This window comes from Chroicocephalus ridibundus, chromosome 1, assembly GCF_963924245.1.
Source record: "Chroicocephalus ridibundus chromosome 1, bChrRid1.1, whole genome shotgun sequence".
NCBI classification, from domain to species: domain Eukaryota; kingdom Metazoa; phylum Chordata; class Aves; order Charadriiformes; family Laridae; genus Chroicocephalus; species Chroicocephalus ridibundus.
Window position 1 is genome coordinate 136,293,077 of NC_086284.1, and position 26,128 is coordinate 136,319,204.

A 26,128-nucleotide genomic window follows, 5' to 3' on the forward strand; every position below is an offset into this window, starting at 1 on the left:
AAGGGAAGACAAAGAAAAATTTATAGTATGAGCCTCTAGGAATGAGGAACAGAAAACCCTCTCCTTATTCTGAACACCGCACGCAGGCACTGAGGGTCGATCTCATCTTCCTAGTTTTCAAGCCTGCACACAATATTTACAGATTTTTCTCAAAAGAATTTTGCAGAAGTTAGCCTGGGGTGAAATTATGGCTAGTAAACAGTGGAAAAAGCAGTGAGAAATAAAAGGCTTACATCAGTGGTGTAATGTGGTGTCTCAACAGCACCAGAAGGGAATTATGTGCCTAACCAATGCAAATTACAAATAAAATAATCAGCATTGCCAGTTCTGTTTGTAGGCAAAGCAACAATTGTTTTGAAATGGTAAAACAAAAATAAATTACTAAAGAGCATTGGTTTATTTTAGGTAAAGCTATGCAAACAGCTGAATGAGCTAAAGGAGTGGAAATGCCTAGGAGAAACAGCCTTTTAAAGGCAACAGGAGCCTTTTAAAGAAGAATTTCTGTCAACTAGGGGAAGTTGTGGCAAGATCTGCTGGAAACTGAGTGAAGAAGTTTGGGGTTTCTTGTTCCTATCCCCTCCATGCTTATTATTCAGTCTCCTCCACTATGCTAAACCCTGGATTAACTGTATGCTGCACGCAAGCAAGTGATAAAAACCTTCCGTATGGAGATGGAACGAGCAGTTTAAGAGAGAAAACAAGAATCTCCTAAAACAATAAAAAGAGAAATTGGCAATCGGTCAGTTGTCTACCATTTAACAGCGCCACGTTACAGATTTACCCCAAAGGCTTTTCCTAACTCAGGTCTCATACAATTTCAGGTTTACCCTCAGGTTGGTTAACAGTTGGGCGCTCCCTCCCAATGCACTCCCCTCAAATCTAGGAGGCAAAGATATAAGTCTTGAAAGCACGCAGAGGTCTTCACAATTTTTTGAGAGAGGCTATAAAGGACATTTAGATCTCACATTTAGCTGACTGGCAGGAAATGTCACTAGACAAAGACTCGAGATGCTTCAAAAGGATGCATCTGTCAGAGGACAGCCTGAGAATCACTGCCCTGGTTTGGTAGTTTTTATGATTAGGTAATACCGGATGCCAACCTCATATCCACAGTAATAACAGGGTAATCTCACCTGAGACTTCTTTTTGTGAATGTGAATATCTCCTCCATCAGAGCGTGTGCACACAGCACATGTCACCACATAATCCAGCTAAAAGAGGACACCAGATAGAGAAATAAAGGTTTAGAGTTAGAAAAACAAAGCGTTCACGTGCATGAAGCAGAATGCATTTTGTCTTGATTTTTTTAGCTGGCTGGCTAAAAAATAAGATGTTTTGGTATTGTTGATTTCTTTATTCTGCTTATTATACTGAAACGCCTACAATTTTCAAGCCTGTGTTTGTTTATTAACTCAATGATACTTTTGCACAGATGTTTGCTGAGGTGCACAACCTATGAGTAAAGAAACCCCTGTCAATACTGTTTAACGCTAGCTTACTGGTCAGCTGGAGGAATAAGCAAGACAAATGCACACAAGCACACTTCAAGGTAGAAATGGAAAAGATACCCTCCGTTCAAAAAGGGAAATACAGAAACACTAACGAATACAAACAACACATTAGAGAGGTCAGAAACCCTTAACGTAGCTTGTCAAACAACCTGGAAAAACTTGTAAGGAGCAAGCGTGGTAGCTCTGGATAGCAATGCCCAGCTGTAGCAGCATCTCTGAATTCTGACTGTAGCAATTAGATTCTAGTTTTATTCAGCATCAAATAAAGGTGGAAACTGCTCTCTGCAGAGTTGTTCTGCAACGAGACTTTTGGGAGGAAGGAGAGAGAATGAAAACAATTTATTTTCCAGGATGCGTACAATAAGCCAGTGGTCTCTCATTCCAAGATCATAATCCACAGAACTTTTAAGGGATCTTGAATGACTATAGTAATGTTCAGCTTCCCTAAGTGCCAATGTAACATACGCAACAACTGAACAACCTATGAGTTAATTAAACAAATAATTTGTGCTAGCTTCATGTTTCCACCACCAAAACACCAAAAGTTTTATTAAAGCTCTGATATCAAGAGCAGCAAACTCCCAGTGCAACACCTAACACCTTTACTGCATTTCCAGTTAGCAGTTCCCTCTCTTGGCTGCACCACTGTTGTGAACTCTAACGGAAATGTTGCTTGTCTAACAGTCTCGTTCACTCTCAGAAGCTATTAAACTTGATAAAGCCTTCTATTTTGTAAAACTTTGTTACAAAGCATAAAATTCAGCCCAGCTTCAATGGGTACAGTTAAAGGTTTTTTTGAGGAAAGCTATTAGGACTCTACCAGAAAACTAATAAACATCTCAGCTTATGGTTGTTCAGACTCTGAAAATTAAAATCATGTTTTCTTCCTCTCCTCCAGAAGTGTTCAAATCTCCCAAGCTAGGGAAGAAAAAGTATAGAACAGAGCCTTCCCTGAAATCTCTCTAGCATAAATAGGGCACTAAAATTAGATAAGCATCACTGTTACCTTCTGTAGAATGAGGTTCAAGTAGACACTCTCTTCCCAGTCAATGTCAGGGTCTCCCAGGCCAGGAAGCTTCTTAGAATCTCTCCGGTAAACTTCAACTTCAACCTGCTAAGAAAATATCACATCTCCTTGAAAAAATATTACCTAAAGACATGTATATGCATACACAAAACTGACACCAGAAGCTGCACATTGTGTAGCTTCCTGCTGTATTTTTCTGTCAGGATCAGATTTTGTTGACCATGGAAATTCAGCCCTCGTGGAAGAAGTGAAGGCGGGCGGGGACAGGGGACGTGAGGGAGAACAGGTGAGAGAAGCAGGTCTCTGCAGGGGAATCTTCGTTTTGGACAGCGGCTTCATTTATTCCTTATGATGGGTGTGTTTTAGCAAAATTGAAATAAATAAAATATTGCATATGTATATACTTCTCTTAACACGATCCCTTGAAACCAAACATGTCACCAAACTAATGCTCAATATCATCTAGCTGGGTAGCTGTTGCTCTTTCCCAGGTGCAGTGGGAGACCCTAGGAAGACAAAGTCCACTAATTAATGCTTCACAGAAGACGTTTTGGCAAGCTGTCTTCTAAATGTTTCGCACTGACAGTACCGATTGGATCCCTCTAGATGTGAGATTTTCAGCGTACTAAAACTAAGCAAATGAAAAATTCCAAATAATCACAGAAAGCAGAAACGACTCTACCAATGCTAACATATTGAAGCAACTGAGATAAATTTAGAACTTGATGTAGTACACAGAGTTAAACTGTAGTTTGACACTTTACAAAAACAATCTGCAGCACGGCTTAATTTCTGACCTGCTGTGTAATATAAGATAGGGTGACAAGTAGTACACTTCACAGGTGTCAGAGCTATGCGCTACCTTGACAGAATACCTGGAAAAACATCTGTTTTCTCTTTGTTTGTCCAGTATCTTTTTTGGTTAACACAGTAACACGCTTTAAGAGATGTTTAAGAAATATCTAGAATGTTGTGACCAGCTGACATCACGGCAAACAGAGCAATTCATGAACCTTTCTTTGCTTTGTTTGGGGCAAAGAAGGGTTGAGCCCATTTGTTAGAAAACAGATTGTCATAAAAGTCAGAATATGCCAGTGAAATCATATGGAGTAGAGATTAAGCCCTGTAGCAACTGTATTTATTTCAACTCCTCTAGCTCTAAAGCTACAAAACCGAAATATCATGAAGAAGAGTTAAACAGTACAGTATTTCAGGGTTGACACCATCATTAGATAATATGAAAGCTAAATGCACTGTTTTCTATCATTAATTTTTTTTTTTTTACTTACAAATATCTTTTTAAAACGCCTATAGACTCATACATCATCATTCCCTTGTTTTGTTTTTCTTTCTTCTAAACCTCCTAGCCGTGAACTTTTCTATTGGCAATATAATCGCACCAACTAATGAGAGGTCACTGCGAAAAAAACTAAGAGCAGCTGAAGGAAATAATCTAATTTAAATTCATCTTTAAATAAACAAAGGTGAGATTTGCACACTTTCACACCTGAAAGCACAGAAACATCACATTCGCAAGATTCCTGAAATACCCTAGGAAACAAAAGCCATCCTGCCTCCAAAGGAAGGACGCGGAGAGAGGACCGGGTAAACGCAGGACTAAGTAGTTGTGGGGTAAAACTCCAGCTCTAAAGTAACGCCAGGGCAAGAGAGCCCGAGTGCTCAGCAGACACCACCTCAGTCTCTTCTGCCCCCATACCAATGGAGCCTTTATTTTAATCCAGGCAGAGTTTAACCATCTCCTTAATGATGAAGTTTAAACCTCCCTTTGCAGAAGTCAGCCACTAATGTTTTCTGCTGGTGAAATTAATTCACATGCTGAACTACATCTCCTCAGCAATTACAAAGCCATTGCACAACAGCTCTTTCACGGAACCCTCCCCAACCTTGTCACAGATAGTGAGAGACAAAGTGCCTCTCTCTAATCACTTTTTCCCTAACCACTAATTTAGGGTAGGATTCCTGGGCAGTACAACCTGTGGGACAGGGCACTGTGGATCACTGTGAATCACCGCCACGGCTGTTCCCTGAGCCAAGTGCTTAAGCCACACTGTATTACACAGGAAATTAATTTAGGGAATTTGGGGAACTCATTTTTTTTGCCAGGCAATGAACTGCATGGGGTTCAGATCTCTGTTCAACAGGTCCAATTGGGCAGGATAGGGGCGACCCCTTCCCAGAGAGAAAGGAGCCATCAGCAGCCAGAAGCAACAAAGGCAGCACTCGTCCGACCCCAGAAATGCAGAAAATGGACTTCCAAATGCTCTCTGCGGCGCTGACATCTGTTGGACGTGTCTTGCAGCTCCTGCTCGTGCCCGGGTAAGCATCCCCGGTGAGCATCAGGAGAACAAATGGGCCCTACCCAGCACTCTGGCAGCAGTTACGCTGAGAAGCCAGCATTTGCTACAGCAGCCAGTAATTTTGGATGCCTTACTTTCCGCACGACCAAAAAAGGAGCTGCTTTTGTAAAACGCAATGAGGCCTTACCAGGGTGCTGTAACAAGCAGCACCACTGCTCCCTGTCTGACTGGTCATATGCTTCACAGTGCAGGCACCCGAATTACAAGTCACTTTCAAAAAAAAAATAAAAATCTCACCCCTTAATGCATGAACATCTCTACCTGCAACAGCTCCTTCACTCACTTCTAAACAATTCTTCCAGAGGTAGTAAAACAGCATCTTGACACATAAAGCAAAGTGCTAAATCTGGGTTGGACAAAACAAACAGCACTTTCCAGGGGCTCAGTTTCCCACGCAAGTGTCGTCACAAATTAATCCCAGCCACCCTCTACTGCGACAGTGCCGGACACGTGAAGGTGGCCATGCAGTATTACAGGAAATAAATCAACAGGCTCAGTTCAACTCATAGCAAACGATCCTGTTGTCACCAGCACACTGTGCAGTCTCCGGCAGGGCCAAGGATGTAAGAAAGACAGGGGCTGACTCCATTCAGACCCTGCAGCCACCTGCTCAGCATTTGACAATGAAGGAGGCATCCAAATCAATCATTAAAAAATAATAAAAAGACCCCAACCGCCCTAATAACAGAGAACTTTAAACACAAATTTTCACCGTTTCATACCTGTTCATCACTATTGTTTAAAATCAGCAGTCTAAACTCCTTGGCAGGCTGACCTAATTTGTCCACATCTCTAGGAAGCTTGTTCAGCATCTGTACGCTTGTCTTCCTGGTACTATGTATAAACAGCATATACGCCAAGAACATAAAATCAAAACCTGAAGCCTCAGAAAGCCCCATGACTCAGGTTCCTGACGTGCAAAAGAACTGCAGCTGTTAAGATCCCATAAACGCTATAGAAGTAGCTACCTTTTAACTGTCATCAAGGGACTTTCTTCACTGAACTCCAAATCCAAAAATCAAGGGGTAAGTATTAACTTTTTACGTTTAAGTGAGTAATTTCGAGTGAATGTAGGCACTTGGGATTGACAGCATGGGAAACAGAAGACCAACGTGTTCGCTGTTCTGACCTCTAAGTACTCGGACATCAACAAATAGGATTGTCGTCAAAACCTCAATGAGTTCTCAGTAATAAAGAACATTACATGAGTTTAAGGAAGTCAGTGCTGCCAGTGCAGAACACAGTGCTTCCTAAATGAAGAGAAACACCTGCCTTACAGAAGTGTTGCCTTATATTTATATAAAAATCACATGGTAACTATGAGCCTGATTTTTTATATCTATAAAATAATATATATAATATAGAGACAAAAAAATATATACAATTTCATAGCACACCTCACGCTTTTCATCACAACTCCGTTTTGTGATATTCTAGGCTTAATACGTGTTGTCACATTTGGCCTTCAGGACTTAAATAATGATATGGGCTGGAGAAAATGCTGGATTTCAGACAGCTGAGTCCTCCCAAGAAAACAAGTCTGTCTCAGCTGGGGATCCAGGAGACACTGGGTCTGTTTCCAGGTCTGCTGCTGATTCACTTGGCCATACCTCACCTCTATGCTTGTTTATCTGGCTTTAGATTAGATGTGCCTTCCTGCAAGCGTGAAATTTATTAATAGAAAGAGCTACGTAAATACTAATTATTTATTCCCAATGAAATAAAAAAGCCAGCCTGGGTATTTCTTCATTCGAGTCATGATGACGACCCTTCTACAGTTTCAGCAAGCTGAAATCCATTATTTCAGCTTTATAAAGTTTTCACAGGGTTGCCAAGCTAAGGCTAGAAAGGAGAATTACATCAGCTAGGCTGACCACCTACGTGTCACAGACATTTTTACCCTGTTACTTCTTCACAAAGCCCAGTTAAGCACATTTGACTAGACAGTGCCTGGGAAAATACTTTATTTTGAGAACTCATTCCAATGATTAATCACCCTCTTGGCTGAAAGTGTGCAGCTTCATTTAATTCAGCTGCTTTCCTTTTGCCAGCCTCTGGTTCTTCTCATGCCTATTTCCACTATATTAAGAAGCTCTTTAATACTCAGGTTTGGGGTTTTTTTGTAACTTTTTAATCTCTCAGATAAACTAGACAGAATCCCTTTAGGAGGTCTCATAGCAGGGCAGCTCTACAGATCTTGTGCTCCTTTCGCATCCTTCTAGTATTTCGCCAGTATTGGAGTTTTCTGGTACTGGCACAGCACTGGCGTACACATTCTTACTGCTCCCTCAGGATTGCAATTTTTCTGCACAGTAAAACGATCACGTGCTAAATAACTTGCACTCTGTGCCTTGCCTGTCCTTTTCAGAGCCTGCACACATGCATGGCTGGCACCGAAGTATTGAACTACGCTAATAAATGGATCCACATTTCCCAGGGAATAGGCTGCGTAGTCCGACGGTCATGCCCTCATTGCAATTTATGCAGCACCAGTGTGTGTCATCTGCAAATCTGAATCCACTGTAGTTTTATAATCCCGGTTGCTGGTCCCTGCGGAGCCTCCTTACCAACACCTCCACCCAACGTTGTTTCCCCTTTTGACCCCTCCCTTTTGCCACTTCTGCTACCCAGGACCCTCACCATCATCGCGCTCTTCCTCAACCCATTTCTTTTCCATGCACGGGAAATGTTCTGGATACCTTCTGACAAAGGTCTCGCATACTAATCAAGCTATGGTCCATCTCTAGGACTTCATGGGCCTGTGCCTACTCTGGAGTGGCACCAGAGGTCCTGTAGAGCCCCGCAGCTACTCCCACCCACAACACACATTATTACTGAAACTGTTGGCAGGACCTATCATCTGCACAAGAGGAACATCCTAAGAGCAAAGTATCCATTAATATTAATGTATTTTATTCATAGAAATATGCCTTTTGGAGATGTATGTATTGTGGACTGGTCACCTTTACAGAACTCCAGTCATATAAAATCACAGATCTTGTACTGGAAGACAATACAGCACGTTAGTTGTATAGTTACAGAGAGCTAGAATGTTTTTAACATAAAACCCAGAAATAAAAAAAAACATCTGAGATCCCAGTCTAGGTTTAAAATCTTTGTGACACAACTTGGTAGTTTTTCCACCATGCCTATTTGCTCCCCAAAACTTCCCACATATGCTTTACCTTTTAAATTGATATTAACAATATGAATGCTAGGACATTAGCACCCTTTCTAAAAAAAAAAAAACCAAACAAAACAACCCACCTCACTCAGGGGAGTATTAATTCTATATAGTTCCCAAGGCATTAGAGCTGTTTGATGAAACCAGCGTGAACTGAAAAGTCACCTTGTTTGCAAAGCTTAGCGCATAAGCCTTTGAAAAACTCCTGAAAAGAAGTCTACAATCAAAATCAATACAGGCTGTAAGCTGGGCAGCACGGAAAGAATGGGGTAACAAGAACAGGGTTTACAAGGAGCACTGTTTTGTTGGCATTCAGAAGCCATCCAAAAAAAGAAGATTCTCGTTTTCTGTTAAAAAGAAGTCTAACGCGATTACAGGTCTATCTAGTAGTAGCACCACTTTCAGTTTTTTTTCAGACCACGTTCACTAACAAACAGTAAAAGGGAGGGGGCTGAACACGAAAAGGGAGAGGAAGAAGATACAGTGAACAAAATTCAAGACTTTATCCACAATAAAAGTTCAGTGAGGAAATGCTCCTACTGTCTCCAGAGGCAGCTGTGAGAGGGAGACTGAAATTTGACTTTTAGGATTTTTACACTGACAGGTTTGGTTCAAAAGATCAGGAAAAATTGGCAAAAGAAAAGAGTTTATTTCAAAAATTGGTCCATCTTCTACAAAAGCAGAATTATCCCCTAGTGTGTTCTCACCAGCGCACAGTTTTAAAAGCCCCCATCACGCACTGCATCCAACTATTACAAAGCCTAGTGGCTTTCAACATTAGAAGCATCTTTCTCATTTATCCAAGTACTTCCTCTCACTAGTCTTCCTTGTAGCAAAAAGGTATAATTCCAAAATGGTATCTTAAATACTAACCAAATTAAATGGTCTTTCCAAATTCACTGACCAAAGGAGCTACTGTCCTTCTCTCCCATGCTTCAGATCCACCCCCAAGCACAGTCCTAGTTTGTTCTGCTCTTTCCTTGGGCATTATCTGCCAGCCGCTTGTTTTACTTCCTCACACTTTAACAATCTCTTTTCAGCACTCAGGTACCTTTAAGTAAACGGTGTAACCCAGATGGACATTAATGGAGCAAACTGTTATTACCAGCAGCATAGCACGGCTGTATTTTCTAGACACTTTACTCTTGCACACCTAATGTTTTGTAATTCCACAGGCACTTATTTAAGCACCTAATCACATAGCTGGGATTTTTGTGAGGCATCCTGTTCCCTCACCCTAGCAACTAAACCTACAGCAGTAGGAAACCAGATAGCTTTGATATCGGTACCTACGTAGCTGCAACAGCACTCGGTCAGCAACTCAAGCTGTTGGGCTTTCTTGTTCCATTTAAGCAGCTTCACATGCAGCAGCATCACCACCACAGCATGAAGTTGTTTGACAGTCTGCAGGCACACACGTACCCCATCCAGACCCTCTCCAAGCAGAAGCATTGGTTCTCCAGGACACAGGGCATCAGAAGAACCCATCTGTGCAGGTGTGATACTCAGGAATCTGAGATGAAAGCAGCTATGTAATCAATACCTACCACGCTTCACACAGCACGAGGGATTTGGTTATAAAATTTAGACGGTGAAAGAAGATACATTTTACCAGCACAAACACTCAGAATAAAACTTTTCTCTTAGGGGAATAAAAAAGTCAGAGAAAATATTTAAAGTACAACAAAGAAGTGGTGCTAAATGTTAAAAACCAGCCATCAAACAACGCCAGGACAAAAGTTAACACTGCAGTTATAGTTAACTATAATTTATGTAAATTGTAGTTATACTCCCAAGCTGGGCAGAACACTAAAACCCCTCTTCTTTCTGGATCTTTTGAACGCATACAAGTAACTTGAAACACTTCATACAGCACCAATAGTGCTACCGCAGCAAGACAGCTTATAATGTGAAGGAGACAGAACTTACGACTACAGCAGCTTTTTACTAGAACCAACTGCTTAGACAGCAGGAACAAACATTGGGCCGTAAGCAATCATCTTTCACTCCTTTCGTCACAGAAACTAACCTGTTTTTACCCAATCTATGCAAAGACATCAATTCTCCATCCCAAACATCAGGTCTCCGGTAACCTGAAAATATAGTATGTTCAATGGATTCTCAAAACCCAATATACTTAGACTTCTGCATCATGTCCATGACCAATCTCACCAAGGCTATCATTGATAAAAATCCATTTTGGAAGCAGCAATCAAGTTGTGATAAGCCACTGGAATGCTTAGAAGAGTTCTAAAAACGGCATTAAGAGGAAAATCCAGATCCTCTGGTAGAAGTGGACCTCCATTAGAATGCAGATGATAAGAGGCTTCACCTTCTGTGTTTTACTTTCACTGTAGCTCTGAAACACTTCAAATCCCAGTAGGCTTGCTCCTAACAATGTTAACTAGAAGAAAAAAATACATGCACACCCCCTTGAAACTTTCAGAATATTATTTAATTTAAAGATGTGGCAACCCTAAGTTTTGAATCAGCCTCACAAATGTTTCAAGCTGATTTAGTACACTGGTAATGGTAATAATAGTAATGGTATGGGTTATATTGATTTCTGCATCTAAAAAAATAAAAGTCAATAAGCCTCATGACCCTGATTTGCAGAGCATTCTACCCTGGTCTGAACGCCTTATGGTATTTTTACCAGCAGGTGTCAGGTCTGAGATTAGCAGATATTACAAGGTAGATTCAGTTCCAGCCAAAGCTACCCACTACCAGAAGGGGGTTTGTGTGCAGTGATTCCTGTTCATCTTGGGGAGAGGGCGGAACTTATTCATGAAAAAAAGGAAACATGGAAAATAAGACTGCTGCTTGAAACCCAAATCTGTGTGACAAATGCTGTAATTTTTTCAATGTCTTTGGCTTTAGCACCTCCTCCAGCTCATTGGAGTAAGGCTGGCTGCACAGAGACTGATCTGCCAGAAAGTATCCAAACTTTCCCTACAGCATGCAGCTGCCATTACAGCAGCGTTTGCTTCTTTGGGCAAAAGCTCCCCACCTCCAGACCACCAAGACGCAGGTTACTCCTTGCTTCCTTGTCTAGAACATTATCAACAACATGATGCAATTTCAGAAGGAAAAGACAATATCCCAGGAGCTGCCAGGACTCTTTGGCACAGAAATAGGGCATTTTCTCAGAACAAGAAATCACCACGAACGGCATGCAGGTCACTACTATAATCTCCAAAGACTTTGGCCTCACATGTATTTAACAAGCTGGGAGATGTCAGAATAACACAGCCCCGGATACGAAGCAGTGTTTTTGTGTTTTGTAATAGGCTGCCAAGCATCACTGTAGAATATACACCCAATAAAACAATATGAACTGATCCAACCAAGTCACCCATGAAAATCCATCTGCTCACTCATCCGCTCAGCATCGACAGACCCGTCTCTGTTAAACGGGAAGAAAATCAAAGGAGTCTGGTATTTTCTGGAGCGTGCAGAGAAACCTTATGGGAAGGGTGCCTCCCCAGTCCTGTCACATAGAGAAGCTGCAGAAGGGACAATGACATTGACAATAGATTACGCTATAAGCCTTGCCTAGAATATTTCTATCCAAGATAACATTTAAAAGGGGACAACTGTATTTAACAATGTAACAGTGTACTGAAATGAAAAAGAAAGATTCTTTCAGATGTTATATAGAGCTTTCTTCTTAGGTTTATGGCTACTGTAATTTTTCAGTGGCAGCAACTGTAAAGGACAATGAGAAGAAGGACCTCCAAAACAAAATTCCAATTCCCTTTTCCTGGATGCTATTAATTATTCAGAAGTTGCACCTGATCCTCCCAGAATGCACTCTGGAGCCCACATAAAGGCAGAATAATGCCCAGTAGCTATGGCAACTTGACACCCACTTTAGCTACAAAGCTGAAACAAAGCCCACTGCATTAAAGTGACTGTAAACTCTTTTATGCAGGATGCAAAGTTCAGCTACAGACAAAACCACCCTGTTTCTAAAAATTTGCTTTGCTATTAAGAATTCTCTCCCCCCAACTAGTTTGGTATAATCAAAAGCCAAACCAACAGAAAGAGCAGTAAATGACCTAAAAAGCTGACTGTAATTTCTAGTGTTTCTGCATAAATCAGGACAGCAAGAATGTATCTCAGACTCCAGTGTCTTGCAGAGGTTCCTTCAAAGGTCCAAATGGGACAAGTTGGTGCCCAATGGCAGTTGCTCATCTTTTCTGTGATGCAGTTATCCAGGAGAATCTATTCACGGCTTTGGATTCCCACTTGTTGGCATGAGAAATCCTGAGTGACTGTAACTTCTGCTACTCATTCATGACCTGCAGGTGAGAAGCTTTGCAGCCCAGATCATCCGAAAGGCAGCATTTACACCCGACCTCTGCCAACACCATGCTGACATTTAGCTTCAACATTGAACCCAAAAGACTTACTGCAACTGCTAGATGTATTCATAAGGCAAGCACATGGGAGGGTGTCTGCAGGTGGAATAAGAGCCTTGGAGAATGGCAGTGGATTATCCTCGTTCATCACTCAAGTTGCAGGATGGCTGGCGACACATGAAAAGTGTTGCTGCAACAGGCACCATTCGTACCCCAGCCCGTACTAATCAGGCACTGGCGGTTCAGAGGCAGCTACCAGCAAACATGCTTTTTAAACTGAAACGTAAACAAACGATTCACTCTGTTTTGTTATGCTCATCCCTAACATGGGAGACCCATTCAAGCCAAAATCTTTCAGACTAGTTTGCAAAAACAGCTGCAATTATTTCCTATCTTGAAGAAGCTGTGTTAGTTTAAATAAGCTTCGTAACTTCTTATAAAATGTCTTTTCTCTTTCTGTCCTGTCTCTCACATCTCTTGTGTGTTATTTAAGACTTCACAACAGCAGCAATCACCTCATGTGAATGTGGGATTACCAGACAGATGTCATCTTAGAGCAAACTAGCTATATGCATAGAACGTTGTTGGGTTACTGACACAATGGTGCATATAATGGGGGAAAAAAATCCCACATCTGGTTTAAGAAAATGGGACTTCTACAACTGAGTTCCTTCCTGCTCCCAGTCATCTTTCAAACGTGTTGGTGAACTTCAGGCAAACCTGACAGAGGTCTCGTGGATCATATCATTATGACAATCAGCAATGAGATACCCTCACATTACTACTGCTGCTGAAGAAGGCCCAGGGAAGCTCAGTCTTTTTCTCACTTCTCAGCCACCCACAGCACCAGCTACGTTTTGCATTGGTAGCAACCAGGGAAGGGGGGGGGAAAAAAAAAAAAAAGAAAAAAGGACAGAAAAAGATCACACAGGGTAAAAGGCATAGGACATTGCTGGAGGGACACAGGGGACAGAGCAGAGAGATGAGAGGCTGCACTTTGGAGGGGCCCAGGCAATACTGCAGGAATGGAGTCACAACAGACGAGAAGAGAAGCAAGATTAGTAGAGGTGGATTTTTACAAGAGATCAGACATATCCATAGGCCTGGCTATATTATTCTACATCTCACTGAACAGTTTATTTTACGCTATATATTTAATGGGAATGAAATACTTGCCCACTGAAGTGAATGGCAAAATTCTTAGCAACTTCAGAGGAGCTGGGATTTCACCTCAAGATTTTCCAAGTATTTGTTACTTGTAAACACACACCTCAAGGTAAATTTGACACTAGTGTATCTACAATAGTCTAGATAAAAATGTTTAAAAACGAGGCAAACCACTGCAACTATAATCAGATTCCAAAGAGGAATAATTACATATAATATTCATTAATATGAAGATTCCCCACACAGGACCTTTTCTTTTGGATCAAAATAATTTGCTGGATTATAGACCTATTTGCAGTCCTATCATTAAAAGCCACAAACCTAATACGGTTTATTAGTCTTCACGTATGAAATATATAAAGCAACACTAATGATTATAAATAAGGCAATGAGTGCTGGGAAAGCTAAAAAGAAAACATTTGATTGTATAAAACATTCCTATTTGGTACAAAAATATAAAAGGAATTAAAATATTGCATTATAAAAAATTAATTTATATTTTCTGTCACTTAAAGGCTCCAATTGCAATTATGAAACTGGACAGATATGTTTGGGTAAGACAGAGGTTACAAGAAGAATCATTAGCATGATTTGCATGATACATACTATTATTTTTTTATTCCTGAGAATTGATAACAGTTAAAAAGTTTAAAACAGGCAGCGATTTCACCATATTTGATAAGGTTCATCACGGTTCCCAAACACTTAAGTTCAGCTTTTATCAGGCAAAAAGCTAGAAGTATGTTTTCTTTTCATAGTTACTTCGGGATTTTAAAGAGAGAAGGACCTGGGGGTATTGGTTGATAGCCAGCTGAATATGAGCCAGCAGTATGCCCAGGTGGCTAAGAAAACCAATAGCATGCTGGCTTGTACTAAAATAGTGTGGCCAGCAGGACTAGGGAAGTGATTGTACCTCTGGTAATTGTACCTGTACTCAGCACTGGTAAGGCCCCACCTCGAGTACCGTGTTCAGTACGCACTACAGGAGGGACATTGAGGTGCTGGAGCGGGTCCAGAGAAGGGCAACAAAGCTGGTGAGGGGTCTGGAGAATAAGTCTTATGAGGAGCAGCTGAGGGAACTGGGGTTGTTCAGCCTGGAGAAAAGGAGGCTGAGGGGAGACCTTATCGCTCTCTACAGCTACTTGAAAGGAGGTTGTAGGGAGGTGGGGGTTGGTCTCTTCTCCCAGGTAACAAGCAATAGGACAAAATGGCCTTGAGTTGCGCCAGAGGAGGTTTAGACTGGATATTAGGAAGAATTTCTTCACTGAAAGGGTTATCAAGCATTCCTAGGCTGCCCAGGGAAGTGGCTGAGTCACCATCCCCAAGGGTATTTAAAAGCCATGTAGGTGTAATGCTGATGGACATTGTTTATTGGTGGTTTTGGCAGCGCTAGGTTAACAATTGGACTTGATTATCTTAAAGGTCTCTTACAACCAAAATGAATCTATGATTATTAAGCTGAGTAGGCTGATTGTTCTGCCTTCTAACAATCAAACAGAACCTAAATCCTTAAAGGAATAAGATGATCATGAACTAGATGGTTTGGTAACTTTTTCTTGTGCTAACCAAGAGCTTTTAGGGAGAAAGCCCCATACACCGGTGAAAGAGAGCAAAGCAGGGCTCTGCTGTGCCTTGCCACATGGGTGTATTGATTGCAGTGCTGAAGTGCTTTGTGAGACACTAGATAAAGGGAAGGTAGGATAGAAAAACCATCATGGATTATTTATCTTAATTCCTAAAGAGAATTCTCCTGCCACGTATTTGTCTGTGCCCTGTTTCGTCCCTTTTAAGGATTCTGAAGAATGAGATTTCCAGCATTCCTGCTCAAGATTGTTCCTTGAACAGAGCTCTGAGCAAGATACGCTAAAATCCTAATCTTGCACCGCTTCATAACACAACAGTCTTGTTGTACCTTCCACAGACTAAAGCGCAGTAATGCTCAAAGGCTCAGGCTGGGGAGAACAGAGGAGGCTGTACCCACAAACCAGTTGACTCATCGCCCGTCCACTGAGCGGCCGCAGTTGCAGTTTAATCTTGAAAACAGCGAAGTCAACTCACACATAACCTCTATTCTCTCCCAGTTCCTTTCTTCTTGATAGTCAGTTCTGCAAAGCTAGTCTCACTACTCACATGGGTTTCAGTGCTACTGTAATTCCTTACAACCTAATCTTTCTCCTGTCATTTATTGATCTGGTTGCAGATGGCGGCTTAATGGCATAAAACTGCCCTGAAGTCAACATTTTAGTTTGCCTTAGAGCAAGAAGTGCTCCAATTTGTGAAGTCCAGCCCCTGAAATTCAAGGTTAGTTACACTGCTCATTATTCCAACCCCCTCCAGACAGGGTGACGCATCACTGCAAACATCACCCAACCTCTCCTTCGGCATTCTCTCCTTCCACGCAAGTGTGCTTTTCGGGGAAGAACAGACTGAGGTCTATGACTAGGTCTGAACTGAATGGTAAACTTTAAGAAGTCAGACCCCGTATATCTCTAATGAGACAAGAGTAAAAGGCATGCAGGGCAATCTACAGCATCAGTTGGCAGCTAGAAACAGCAGCTTCCTCCCTCTTCAAAGACAGAAGACATCCTCCTGTAACCTTTGCACTTCACCAATCTGTAGCAAAAAATACTGTTTGCCCCCCCTCATTTGAAGGCACACGCCAAATTCTAGTTTTTCATATCCTGAAATTCTCATTTCACTGAATTCTCATTTTCTTTCTTCATTATTACATAAGTTTATAGCTGAATATTAGAAATCACATTAAAATTAACTGCAGCTCTTGCAAAAGTAATTCTTAATCGCAAGGAATTCCTACCAAACATATTCAGTTTTCTTCTTTTCAACAAGCACAAGACATTCCTTCTGCATCAGCAAGTCACAGTCATAGAAAACAAAAGATTTAACAAGCCTACACATCTAAGTGTTTTCAGTATCTGCATATTGTACACGAGGAAGCAGAATCTGAAGCGGCAAGAAGAACGAGTAAATTATAAAACTGAGAAAAAACTAACGGGACCCACAGACTTAAAAGCTGGCTTAAACCAACCCTAATTGAAATTACTTATGTGAAAAGAAACCAAAAAGCCTAGTTCTGTCTTTACAATTCTAACAATAGCAGAAGAGGTATAAAAGATTAAAAATAAGAAAAGTGCAAGTCGTTCAAATTACTGGAACAGACAATGATTGATGATGCTCATCAAACAAAAGAGGGAAAATCAATAACTTGGAAAGCACTGGACACACAGGGTGTGGAAACTGTTTTTCCGCCAGCATAGCTCTGGCACAAAGAAAGCGATTGTGACTGTGGCTAAGCAAGACAAGACTGTGAGTTAAAACATGCTGATCATTACCAGCAAGGCAAGAAATCACTGTATTTGAGACACTGACAAAGTAATCCTAGCTGCTACCTGACACTCATACTCCGTGAATTACATCAACTTTCATTCCCCAATTCGAATGCTCCACAAATCTGCTAAATCAGCTTTCAAAAGTTAAAAGCATAGATAAACAAGTGACTATTTCAGCACTATCAAACATGGCTCCAGACCACAGAGTAACCAGTATTTTCAGATGTAACAGGTTGCCCACTGTTCGCATATTCCTGCAATGTTATTTACCTGCCTTCCCGAATTCCTCCCCAGAAAAGCATGAGTGCCGGAAGCAGCACGTAGCGTGCCTCCTCCAGAATACAGTCAGCAAAACAAGGGAAGGCACGCTACATCAGTGACAAAGGCAGCAGACAAAGACATGGGAGAAATAAGATTACAGAATGTTACTAAATCATTGTATTTCAAACCATCTCTGTTGGACGTGGAAATGCATAAACTGAGTTACTTGACCAAAAAACATAGAGGGGGGAACCCCTGGTGGATAGATTAGATGTTTAAGTTCTAATTACTGGTGTTATTAGAGACTTGGTTATGATAATCCAGTGCTTCAATTCAATTGCATATTAAGTTCAACACTGAAAATAGATATTTTCATACCTCTAATGAGCAAGCTGGCACCGTGTAACCCATAGATCAAACGCACTAAGCATTCTGCTGAACTAGTAGCCTGATGAGGCTTTCAGGGAGCTCCAAGCAGGCACTTTTACCTTTTCCAGGGCGCGAAGCCTAGCCTAGCGGTGCTCTTCTGTCCCTCACCCCCCCAGTGACTCAGATATGCTGCATTTGCAATACTGAATTATTCATTACAGTTCTATCAGAGGGGGGAACTGGGTCTGGGCGCCTTTTCTTCCCAATGAAGTTGCTCTCTGCTGCAGCAAACAGAGCACCATCTCAGCCACATGACTCAGGGCTGCCATGTTTCAGTGCAATGCATATTAAATTCACTTCTGATGCTGGATTTCTTGTCAGCCCATTTGGCTGTTTAAGGAGAGTTCTTCAGAGACTGGAAGCAATATAAAGCAGTTCATTAAAAATGCCCCCGCAGCCCACACCCCCTTCCTGAGTCAGGAGTTTACTGGCTGTGACGCTCCGAGGATGTTTTGGCTGCATGCTCGCTTTGCCTCAGACACAAATTTCCTCTGGAAATAGGGCAGAATAGGTAAGCATCTCCATCCCAAAGGCTCGTTAGGCTGCCAGGTATGTCACAAGCATATTCCAGGTCACAGGCGGCCGGATCCAGTTCTGTGCGGGAAAGAGACGTTTTTGTCACACCTGTGGCAGTATTCTTCTCTTCGTTTTTGCCAAGCAGCAAGCAGTCCGTCCCAGCACACATAGGAAATGGAGATGGTCTTGCAAAAAAAATGCAGCACGAGCAGAGGCTACCAAGTAGCAGCTCCTTTATATGCATGCAACCAAACATCAGCAAGTACCATGAGAAAGCCCAGGAATTTCTGAGAAGGATAACCGTAAAAGAAAAGCCAAACCTTCGCATTTAAGACATTGAGTGCGTTACAGAAAATCATTAACAACAACCAAATAACGCCAGTGTTCCTTTTTCACGTTTCAAAATGACAGCAATGTGTTGATGCTGTCCTCTTCTGCAGAAGCCACTGTTCCTACTTGCTGCAACACCTCCACAAACTTAGCACAAGGGAGAAGTTGAGGCAGAACAGCTGTCTGTACTGACTTGACACGTTGCAATCGTTGTTTGTTCCCACATACTATCTATGTACAAGGAGAGAATTTATTTGGCAAAAAAGATGCATTTTTTGGGGCATTTGTTTCTTTGTTGCATTCAGACAATGATGTGGAACTGCCATGAAGTATACCAAACAGCTCTTCTGGAGACATCCTGTTCACTTACAATGTTCAAAAACAATCAAAAAACACCCCACTGCTCTGAAAGGTACAACAGAGACAGCAACGTAAAACTTGCCTTTCTGCGAGATGCTGACTTCAGGTTGTCAAATATTCCAGCCAGACAGATGGTGACAGTGAATTAGAGATTCAGCTATGAAAATCCTGTGATTTTCAGTGGGAGTCATGAGCCTGAAGTCATTTAGCCTTGGAAACTAACTGGCCTCCCAACACAGCCAATATTTGTTGTGTCATACGTCCAGATGCACATAAACGTGTAAACCATGGCTCCTGCTCAGTTCTGCTTCTGAAGCTGCAGCCACAACATCAGTAGCTTAAGCTTTCTGAAGACTTAACAGCCTGAATGACTACCCCATGCATTTGGCAGCAGCTGTACTCCTCCACATTTATAGGATGCTGAAGAAAACAGGACCCACTCCAAAAATCCAGGCAAGCTCAGAACATATACCAACAGTGTCTTAAATGTATCTTTTTGATTGCTTTGCCCTATAAATACATCACCTTTTTCAGGTGACAAAGCATGATGGCAAGGCTGAAGGGGTTAATACAACCTAGCTCTACTGGTCTATCACTGAGGTTTCACCTTAGCTTCCCTACTCAGCAGTTGTCTCCGTCAACACCATACTAGCATCTTCCATAGTCCCACGAGAAAGTAAAGCTTCTCTCTATAGAAAGACCAGAAGCTGGCAGCTGTAACAAAGCATAACCCTTTATAAATGCCTTTTGCACTGGAAAGAGCCAGAGATATTACATCTAATACCATTTTAAAATCAGAATCCCAAGTCCAACCATTTTAACCATTTAAAGCCGTAGGTTTTAGCAACGTACAAGACCCTTTGCAAGTGAGGATCAGGGCTTATGTTTTCCAGTAGGTCACATCAGATGGTGTATGAGGCAGCAGCGAAGGCGGTTTTTTGAGTCTTGACTTAATGGTGCATAAAGAGCAACAAGTAAAAGGGATTTTACCTTAAAAAAAGCCTACTAAATCCCTTAACTTTGAGAAGAGCTATGCTCCACAGTGCCCTGCCTGCACAGATGCTGACGGATGGGGTCTGTGGTTTTGCTTAAAGACACCGAGAGAAGTTGCGTCTTCAAAACTTGGCAAGAACTGCAAGAGTATTATTGCGTCATGTCAAGGAAACGTAGAGTTGAAGGCACTTCTCTGGAATCAGAGTCCATGTAATGGATATAGCCCAGAATTCGATATGGCAGCTCTACCCTGACACAGACCATTTTAAGAGCTGAATTGGTGTTTCACTCATACATGCGCAGTTTAGAAATCGGTCGGGTGGAAAAGAGAAGCAAATGGAAAATTGGCTAAACCAGGGGATCTACAAAGTAGATCATTTATAGGGCCTTTTAAAATAAGGTTTGTGATGGTAGAGAAGTTTACCATCATCACCTACTGATACACCAAACTGTGACATTTATTACTTCAAGCTGTTGTGACTAAGCTATATCCAAAGTTCTTCTCATACAGCCTTAAAATTGAGTAGAACCTCTACTCTTAATTCTATTGGTTTTTTTCTGCTTATCCTCTATTACACATGAACTTAAAATCAAATGTTACTGCTGACACTTTTCAGCACCACTAAGCACAGAAAAACCCCACAATGACTTTTAATCACACAGGATAGCCATCAAAACCTGAGAACTGTTTGACAACTCAACACTTGTTTCTCCTTGACACGAATCATCACACCATGGCACGCAAATGATGCGAACATGCCGTGTGAGCTCATCATCTCAGAAAACAAACATCACCGTTGTTAGCGTTCAGACAAACAGCCCCTCCCCTCTCAGTCCAGTTTTGTTGACATTTTCATCAGTCCCACAGGAGATTACTGTGCTCAAAGCTGTGCAGATCTTATTTTCATGAATATAAACGAGTGCTCTGAGATGTCATAGGACAACAGTTCACCTCACGCATCTCAGCCAGCATTCTTCAGTCACAACCTACAACAGCCAGGCAATTGCAGAGCAAATATATAGTGTGTATATGTATTTACACACTATGTACAACATAGTGTGTATCTTCACTATATACCCAAGCTACAAAGAGACCAAATTCTTCAGCAGCCTGTAGAATACCAAGAAGGATTATAGAGCCCTGGGAGCAGCAGTCAGGAACTCTGAGGCACAGGTAGTTTTTTCATCAACCCTCCCAGCCAAAGGGAGGGGGCTTGATAGGGCCAACCGAATCTGGCAAATCAACAAATTGCTACAGGACTGCTGCCACAGCCCAGGGTTTGGCTACTTAGACCATGGGACTCACTTTGAGAAACTTGAGAAACAGAAGCCCGATGGGGTCCACTGTCAGAGAAGGGGAAGAGTATCTTTAGCCAGAGGCTTACCAAGCTCATGAAGAGGGCTTTAAACTAGAGTTGCCGGAGAAGGGGAACCTCAATTCATCCCATTCCTACCAGGGTGATGCCAATGCCAGTAACAGACACCCAGAGCCTGGGGAAGGGTTGCGGGTCAACCGGAGAGCGCCTGGAGTGCAGCACAAAGGAATACCAGCCACTCAGATAGCTTCACTGGGGGCCCAACTCAAATGCCTCTATGCAAACACACGTATATCAGGGAATAAACAGGAGGAGCTAGAGACGTGCAGACACCTGCGGAGATATGATCTTATTGGCATCACAGAGACATGGTGGGATGGTCCCTGTGACAGGAGTGTTGGAGTGAAGGATACAGGCTCTTCAGGAAGGACAGGCAGAGGAGACAAGGAGGGGGTGTCATCCTCTATGTCAATGATCAGCTGGAGTGCATGGAGATGGGGATGGATGAGGAGTTGACTGAGAGCTTATGGGTCAGGATTAAAGCAGAGGAAGGGACAGGTGATGTTACAGTTTGGGTTTGCTACAGGTCACCTGACCAGGAAGACCAAGTACATGAGGCTCTCTATAGAGAGATAGGAACAGCCTCACATTCACAAGCCCTGGTCTTCATGGGGGACTTCAACCACCCTCATATCTGTTGGAGGGACAGCACAGCAGGGCATAGTCAATCCAAGATATTCCTGGAATGCACTGATGACAACCTCCTTTTCCAAGTGATTGAGGAGCCAACAAGAAGTGCCATGCTAGACCTTGTTATCGCCAACAAGGAGGGACTGGTGGGGAATGTGAAACTTAAAGGCAGCCTTGGCTGTAGTGACCATGAAATGGTGGAGTTCAAGATCCTTGGGATGGCAAGGAGGGCACACAGTAAGCTCACTACCCTGGACTTCAGGAGAGCAGACTTTGGCCTCTTCAGGGACCTGCTCAGTAGAGTACTGTGGGATAAAGCCCTAGAGGGAAGAGGGGACCAAGAAAGCTGGTTAAAATTCATGGATCAGCTCCTCCAAGCTCAGGAGTGATGCATCGCAACTAAGAGGGAGTCAGACAAAAATACCAGGAGGCCTGCATGGATGAACAAGGAGCTCCTGGGCAAACTCAAACTCAAAAAGGAAGCCTACAGAGGGTGGAGGCACAGTCAGGCAGCCTGGGAAGAACACAGAGAAATTGTCTGAGCAGCCAGGGATCAGGTTAGGAAAGCTAAAGCCCTGATAGAATTAAATCTGGTCAGGAACGTCAAAGATAACAAGAAAAGCTTGTATAGGTATGTCAGTGCTAAAAGGAAGACTAGGGAAAACACACACCCTCTGCAGAAGGAAACAGGAGACCTGGTCACCTGGGATATGGAGAAGGCTGAGGTACTCAAAGACTTTTTTTTTGCCTCGATCTTCACTGACAAGTGCTCTAGCCACACTGCCCAAGTTGCAGAAGGCAAAGGCAGGGACTGAGAGAATGAGGAACTGCCCACTGTAGGAAAAGACCAGGTTGCAGACCATCTAAGGAACCTGAAGGTGCGCAAGTCCACGGGATCTGATGAGATACACCCACAGGTCCTGAAGGAACTTGGCAGATGAAGTTGCTAAGCTGCTATCCATCACGTTTGAGAAGTCGTGGCAGTCTGGTAAAGTTCCCGCTGACTAGAAAAGGGGAAACATAATGCCCATTTTTAAAAAGGGAAAAAGGAAGACCCATGGAACTACAGGCCAGTCAGTCTCACCTCTGTGACAGGCAAGATCATGGAACAGATCCTCCTGGAAACTATGCTGAGGCCCATGGAAAATAAGGAGGTGATGGGTGACAGCCAACATGGCTTCACTAAGGGCAAATTGTGCCTGACAAATCTGGTGGCCTTCTACAACGGTGTTACAGCATTGATGGATAAGGGAAGTGCAGCTGACATCATCTACCTGGACTTGTGCAAAGGATTTGACGCTGTCTGGCATGACATCCCAGTCTCTAAATTGGAAAGGCATGGATTTGATGGATGGACCACTTGGTGGATAAGGAACTGGCTGGATGGCCGCACTCAAAGAGTTGTGGTCAATGGCTTGATGCCCAAGTGGCAACCAGTGATGAGTAGCATTCCTCAGGGGTCAGTACTGGAACTGGTAGTGTTTAGCATCTTGACATGGACAGTGGGATTGAGCGCACCCTCAGCAACTTTGACAGCAGCACCAAGCTGTGCGGCGTGCTCAACACACCGGAGGGAAGAGATGCCGTCCACAGGGACCTTGAAAAACTTGAGGTGGGCCCATGCAAACCTCATGAAGTTGAACCAGGTCAAGTACAAGGTCCTACAGATGGGTTGGGGTAATCCCAAGCACAAATACAGGCTGGGCAGAGAATGGATTGAGAGCAGCCCTGAGGAGAAGAGCTTGCGGGTGTTGACAGATGAGAAGCTCAACATGAGTCATCAATGTGCACTTGCAGCCCAGAAGGCCAACTCCATCCTGGGCTGCATCAAAAGTAGCGCGGCCAGCAGGTCAAGGGAGGTGATTCTTCCCCTCTACTCCACTCTTGTGAGACCCCACCTGGAGTACTGCGTCCAGCTCTGGAGTCCTCAACAAAAGAAGGACATGGACCTGTTGGAACAAGTCGACAGGAGGGCCATGAAGATGGTCAGAGGGCTGGAGCAACTCTCCTATGACAACAGGCTGAGAGAGTTGGGGTTGTTCAGCCTGAAAAAGGCACCAGGGAGACCTTAGAGCAGCCTTCCATGACCAAAAGGGTGCTTACAGAAAAGTGGCGAGGGAGCCTATCAGGGAGTGTAGCAATAGGACGAGGGGTAATGGTTTTAAACTGAAAGAGGGGAGATTTATATTAGATATCACGAAGAAATTCTTTACTCTGGGAGTGGTGAGGCACTGGAACATGGAACAGGTTGCCCAGGGAGGTTGTGGATGGCCCATCCCCGGAGGTGTTCAAGGCCAGGCTGGATGGGGCTTTGAGCAGCCTGGTCTAGTGGAAGGTGTCCCTGCCCATGGCAGGGCGGGTGGAACTACATGATCTTTAAGGTCCCTTCCAACTCTAACCATTTGATGATTCCATGGTTCTACGGTTACTTAACAGTCAACTTCTGCGTGGTCCATAGGGAAAATCATCACCAGACCATTCGGGACAGCCTGGGCACAAGGCAGGATTCAACAATGCAGATCCAGTTCTAGCCCTTCATATCCCATGGTCCCCTCCACTTCATCTGCCTTTTCAGTCTACCTCTGGGGATGTAAATGAGAGCACACAGTTTGGTGTGCGGCAGGGACATCTGAAGTTACATTTGACTTCTATAAATATCAATCTCTAGCTTTTTCCACTTTTAATGATATGACTTTGATAATTTGACATCCATATTTCAAGAAAGAATGGTCAAAACTACATGGGAAAATAAAAACTTGTCTAGTCATAATTCAAAGAGTAGGAGTAGTTGTTCGGTGTCTCACTGCACAGGACAGGCTCAAAATTAGATACAAAAGGAGTTGGAACTGCAGAGAAGTCAGCTAAAATCAAACAGGAGGAGAGCCGCACAGATACCAAAGAACCATCAAACTATGAAGTCTTGCAAAGCATCTGAAGTACTTCAAAGTCACAAGAAAGGTTCATTTCTCGAAGGCTGAGCAAAACAGTCAAGGGGGAGTTATAAAATACTGTGTGTGCTATAAGGCACACTCCCCATCTTAGTTGTTACAGCAAGCAATTCCCTAATGCTGATTTTCTAATAACTACCACTTACGAAAACCACTCACAAATAAAAATTATTTATGATGCTTTTAGGAAGCTTAAATAAAGCTCTGAGAGCAAATGCAAGGGCTTATTTCACTGTCTCCTCTCCATGAGACATTCAAACACTTTAAACCGGTAAGTTAAACAGAGATTGATCAGAGGTCTGTGAATAAATCTAAGTGACCAGGCTTCCTCTGAGGTTCACCTTCCTTGTTGGGAAGGACAAGAGGTTAAACAACCCTTGCTTTTATTAGGCTAAACAAAGCCACGATACTGTTTGATGTGGAACAGTAATGCATTTACAGTCATTTAAACAACGATTAAGATGAAAGTTTCCTTCAAAAGTCTTAAAGCTCCAAGTGCACTGGCCAAAGACTACTAAACCACTAACCTGACAGAGAAAGAACAATATTTTGCCATCTTTCTCTGTAGTGGCTTTCAGGATGGAACTTGGAGGGCTCAAGAGAAGAGAGAAGATAATTCTGCCCATTTCCTGTATCTCCAAGAAAAACGTAGGAAAATCTTCTGGTATCCTTTTCTCAAGGGACTTGACAACTATGGTTCTTTATGTCACCATATTTAAACCCAGAGAACTCTGGTATACCTGGTTGAAAATACTCCCATATACACCATGTGCATATATCTGTGATTCAACAACAGTGTAAATTATTTATGTGTGTTAGGAAGTTAATCCCAGTCTTTTCTTCCTCCATTTATCTTCCTGCTTTTGATCCTCTGCAGCCATCTCCTTAGTTCCCAATAAAACCAGCATTTCTCTTGCTTCTGTTTCCACCAACTAAGATAAAAACGGCCATGAAATGCTGAGAAGTTTCTCCAGTCTCTGATGGGAAAATACCTGTGCAGCAGCGCTAGGCTACCTGATTATGTGTTTCCAAGAAACAGTACTTCTATAGGAGGGCATATTGTCTTAGATGTAGATGATGAAAATACAGGCGTTTCTCCAGTGCTTGTCACTGCTGTATCCCAGCTCCTGGAGACTGCACGTGCTCTGCTATGGAGTACCCAATAGGTGTTCATTCCTGATCCTCTGGTATCTCAGGAAGGGTTCTTCTAGAAATACCAGCATGACCATCTTCCTCCTCTTTTATTTCTCCCTTTCTATAGATTTAAACTTTCAATTTATAAAGTATCATAATTGAAAAGCAAACCA

General features: G+C 42.6%; 1 protein-coding gene across 2 annotated transcripts in view; it reads right to left on the reverse strand.

Moving 5' to 3' along the window:
• The window catches only part of KIAA0930 (KIAA0930 ortholog), an 88,221-nt gene that overhangs the window by 17,863 nt on the left and 44,230 nt on the right, over positions 1 to 26,128 (reverse strand). The window contains exons 3-4 of one of the 2 annotated variants that reach the window (XM_063354994.1): positions 2,518 to 2,622; positions 1,134 to 1,211 (exon numbers count right to left, since the gene is read on the reverse strand). In XM_063354994.1, coding sequence (XP_063211064.1) covers positions 1,134 to 1,211; positions 2,518 to 2,622 — 183 coding nt within the window. Of the gene's footprint in view, positions 1 to 1,133; positions 1,212 to 2,517; positions 2,626 to 26,128 lie in introns of both variants that reach the window. The other variant, XM_063354986.1, reaches the window with a different exon arrangement.